Genomic DNA, 5000 nt, shown 5'->3' with positions numbered 1-5000 from the left:
GTGTTCTGCAGTTGGAAATACTGATAAATTTCACTTTATCCATAAGTGCCCTAATTTTCTTTCTCCTACAGATAAAGTGCATATTTTAAAATCTAGAAATAATAGATGTGTAAAATGCGGCCAGTTTAATCATGTTTCCGGTAAGTGTCGTTTTAAATTCAAAAGACGCTGTTCAAATTGTAACAGCTGGCATATGACTTACCTATGTGATAGGAGTCAGTCACCAGACAGAGACTCTAACAATATTAATAACTGCAAATCCAAGGTGGAAACTTCTCCTCAAATAAGCAGCGGTGTTGCCGTACTTCCTACTTGTCAAGGTGATTCCATTTTACCCACCTTTTCATTTAAAGTTGGGGGAACTGTTTACAGAGGACTGAAGGACAGTGGTTCGCAGAGCACGTTTGTCACTAAGAAATTGGCGGAGGAGAATAATCTTAAAATCATTAACTCAAAGGTAAAGCTAACAGTTAATGGGTTTAATGGTAACAAGGAGTATTTTACTGAAATTGTTGAAGTTCCTGTTACGATCGGAGATAAATCCTTTATAATTTATTGCTTGGTTGTACCAAACATTAATGTAGCATTGAAATTACCTCTGCTTGGTAGATTAGTTGATAAATGTCAGGCACAAGGTGTTAAATTAGCTGATCAATTCCTTAATAAATTTTCTCATGAAATTGATAATGTTCAGCTCATTTTAGGTACAGACTTCGCTTATTGTATTGCAGGTACAGATACAGTTTTTGGAGGAATAAATTCATCGATGTATACCGAGTGTCATGCAGGTATTTTGTTGTCTGGTAGCATTGATTTAATGATCAAGAATATTGATAATTTAGCTGATAAGAGAGTGCCAACCTCGGCTGTTAGTAACCCATTTGAGTGTAGTTCTGCTATTCATATCCAGAGTAATTCATTTTTGCTGAACTCTAAAGTTGATATTTTTGCCGATGATGACGTTAATAATAACTTTGAGGTAAACTGTTCATTTTCTGTAATAAATGAAAGAGGCATGCTTATGGAGAAACCACTGCAACAGGCCACTGATCAACTTCTAGAGTCTGAATGCAATTATTACTTAAATTACGATCAGAATTCCTACAATGATGAAAGTATTGAACTTAATAACCAGTTGGTCGAATTTACCATCAAAACCCTTCGTCGTAGGGAGTCTGATGGACGTATTATCGTTCCCTTGCTGTGGAATGGGAAAGTTTCTCATTTACTTTCAAAGAATGAGCATCTATCTAAGTTGATATTAAGGTCTAACCTCAAGAGACTTAAACGACATCCAGAACGTTTGCAGCTCGTTGACCAAACAATTAAGGAGCAATTGAAGGCAGGCATAATTGAACCCATTTATGATTTAGAAGTGTTTAAAAGTGAGAATCCTCAACATTCTTTTTTACCACACATGCCTATCTTTAAACTGGATAGGGATAGTACCAAATGTAGGATTGTATTTTTGTCTAACCTTAGGGATTCTTCTAATAATATATCTTTGTCACATAACCAGTGCATGTATTCAGGGCCTACGTTAAACCAAAAATTGTCCTCTTCCTTTTTACAGCTTAGATTTGACCAAAAGTTACTCATATTTGACCTTAAGAAAGCCTTTAATATGTTATCTTTAACAGAAACTGATCAGTCCAAGTTGTTATTTTTTTGGTACAAAAATGTGAATCAAGGCGATTTTTCCTTATTGGCTTTTAAGAATGTAAGATTACCTTTTGGCCTTAGATGTAGTCCCTTTTTATTAATGATTTCATTATATTATATACTTGTGTTACAACCTTCAGAGGATTCTCGAATAGCAGATTTAAAGAAATTTATCTATTCCATGATTTATATGGACAATGGGGCTATTACTGCCAACACTAAAGAGGAGTTAGAGTGGTCGTATAAACAGCTTTCAAATATATTCAATCCCTATAAATTTGACATTCAGCAGGTTGTAACTAATGACTTGACTTTACAGGATGAGGTGGACCGCGAAGCCGAGGCAGCTACGCCTTTACGTAACAAGTTGTTTGGTTTAAACTGGGATCGATGTTCCGACGAAATTTTCACTAAACCAATTTTTCTTGATCCCAATGCTAATACTAAAAGGTCTCTTTTACAAACAATTGCTTCACAGTTTGACCTTTTTGGTTTTAATATGCCATTGTTTAACCGCTGTAGATTGTTCATGCATCAATTACAGTGTCAAAAGAATTTACATTGGGATCAACCATTAACGCAAGAATTGCAGAGAGAATGGATTAATATTTGCAGGCAAACCAACAGAGCTCCTCCTTTAAAAATTGCTAGGTGTGTTGGTCCACGAGATGGCAATTATGATATTTATATATTTTCAGATGCAAGTAAGGACATATTTGGTTGTGTACTCTATTTACAGCATATTGAATCCAATCGCTTAAGCTTTATACATGCCAAAAACCGACTTGTAAATAAGCAACTTAAGAGTAAATCCATGCCCTCTCTGGAACTTAACGCAATACATTTAAGTGTTGAGTGTGCTCTTGAGATTTACAAAGATTTGTCTGGATCTGCTTGCTTAAAACCCTTAAAGGTTAATAATATTTACGTATATACTGATTCTCTCTGTGCCTTACATTGGCTGAACTCTGCTGCCTTGAAATTGGACAAATTAAATAAACATTCTCCATTTGTCGTAAATAGACTTCATAATATACAAAGAATGTGTGAAACGGTTCCTATAAAATTTAGCTTTATTTCAGGGAAAAACAATCCTGCGGACATAATCACCAGATGTGTGTCATACAACCAGTTGCAAAATTCTTGCTTTTTTTCAGGACCAAATTTAAGTATAAATGAAGTTCCAGAATTATCAACTACCATACCAGCATTTGAGATGCCCACTGAGGTTCAAGCAACTCCTTCCACAGCTCAGGTTATTGAAGTTGCTAACAATCTTATTGATATTAATAATTATTCCAATTTCAGGAAACTTGTATTGATTTTTCGCAATATTTTCTTAGTGGTGCACAAGTGGAAGCTGAAAGCGAAAATTGCTTGCTCACCAGTCGCTAATTACTTTGCCCAGGCTATAAATTACTTGTTAAACAATGAACAAAGGAAGCATTACCCTGAGGTATATTCTTACCTACAGCATGGTCTTAATTCTAGAAAAGACATTCCTCCTATTATAACGCAACTTAATTTATTTTTAGATTCACAGGGTCTTCTGAGAGTTAAGAGTAAATTCAAAAAATGGAATTATGGCTTAAGTGGAAATTACCCTTTATTATTGCACCCAGACAGTCATTTGACCAAACTAATTATTTGGGATGCACACCTCAAATTATTACATTCAGGATGTTATTCTGTATTAACAGAGCTCAGAAAGCATTATTACATCCCTAAACATTTCTCAGTTGTGAAAAAGGCTCTTAAACAGTGTGTTCATTGTCGTAGGTTTAATAATCGTTATATAAGGCTAAATCAGAACTTTTACAGAGACTTCAGAGCAGATCCTCCTACGGTTCCTTTTTCTAATATATTTATGGATTATCTAGGACCCTTCAATACGAAGGATGAAAAAGAGACCCGTAAGGTTTGGTTACTATGTATCACCTGTACTTGGTCTAGGGCAGTTAACCTCAAAATTTGCAGGAGTTTGAATGTTGCAGAATTTTTAAGAGCATTTCAGCTACACTGCTTTGAGTACGGGATTCCTCAACTTTGTATTAGTGATCTTGGGACTCAGTTGGTGGCAGGAGGTAATACCATAACTTCCTTCATTAGTGACCCTCAGACGCAATTATATTTTGAGGAAAATAATGTAAAACCCCTCTCCTTTCAGCAATATTTCAAAGGCTGCAGTGAATTGGGATCATTAGTAGAAGTCTGTGTAAAAATGGTCAAAAGATTAATGTTTGGAGCAATTAAGAATTTTATATTGACGTATGTAGACTTTGAATTTCTTGTCTGTAATATTGTGCATCTCATTAATCGACGACCTATAGCCTTCAAAGAAGCTGTTCGTGCTGAGACTGACAATGTGCCCGAACCAATAACGCCGGAACAGCTCGTGCGAGGCTATGAATTGACTTCTCTAAGCCTTATCCCTAATCTTCAACCTCTTTCAGTTGAAGATCCAGAATTTTACCCTGATAATCAAGCTATTTCTCAGAATTACGTAAAGTTGTGTAAAATTAGGCAGACTTTAATAGAGACCTATCATAATGAATTTCTAGGTACTCTGATTCAGCAAGCAGTTGACAGGAAGGGGCGGTATCGACCCGTTACTCATAAATTACTGAAGGTTGGCGATGTTGTATTAATTAAGGAGGAACATACCAAAAGGAATAATTATCCTCTAGGCATAATTTTGGAAGTTTTTAAGAATGATTTGGGTGAAGTTACCCATGCTGTTATTAAGAAGGGAAAAACTGGCCAAACATCAAGGTTGCATGTAAATAATATTATTCCAATACTAGAAAACACAGGAAGTACCAATTCAGCTACTCCTGATGTTTGTAATTCTGTTACTTCGTCCTTAAGGCCCAAAAGAAAGGCTGCTATATTAAGCCAAGAAAGGACAAGACAGATGCTTTAATCTTTATTCAGTATTTGTATTTTCTTGTATTTAATTTAATTATTTTTACATTTCTTAAATGTATTTTTCTTACAATTGTCCTTGTTACATATGTTTCAGGATGGAATTTTTTCATTTCTGAAAAAATCCCATCTTCGCCCCTGGACTGTACAAGACATTTCATATTTTCACATGGCGACAGGAAAGACTAGTAATTATTAAGAATTTGGTATTTTCAATTGCCCTACTCTTGGTACCATCAAACTGTCTTTCCTGCCGTCCAGTCTTTAAAGATGGATAGTTTGCTAACTCCTCCTCCTTCCATATGCTTTACTCGAGCGAAAACGCCGACGAGGAGGCAGGCAGCCCGGCTGTCCGACAGTGTCAGAGACAGAGACACAGAGACCTCACTCACCTGGAAAGGTTTCCACATTTT

The 5000-nt window shown here is 35.8% G+C and overlaps 1 protein-coding gene across 1 annotated transcript in view; it reads left to right on the top strand.

Moving 5' to 3' along the window:
- Positions 1-631: 631 nt before the first annotated feature.
- LOC137636323 (uncharacterized) overlaps positions 632-5000 on the top strand; it is a 5128-nt gene continuing 759 nt past the window's right edge. Inside the window, exon 1 of the mRNA XM_068368731.1 lies at positions 632-5000. This exon is cut by the window's right edge and continues 538 nt beyond it. Within this exon, the coding sequence (XP_068224832.1) occupies positions 767-4585 (3819 nt within the window). The 5' untranslated portion in view covers positions 632-766 and the 3' untranslated portion in view covers positions 4586-5000.

The sequence above is a fragment of the Palaemon carinicauda genome, unplaced genomic scaffold (genome assembly GCF_036898095.1).
Source record: "Palaemon carinicauda isolate YSFRI2023 unplaced genomic scaffold, ASM3689809v2 scaffold2702, whole genome shotgun sequence".
In the NCBI taxonomy this organism is placed as follows: Eukaryota; Metazoa; Arthropoda; class Malacostraca; order Decapoda; family Palaemonidae; genus Palaemon; species Palaemon carinicauda.
This window is presented reverse-complemented; position numbering and strand designations above follow the sequence as displayed.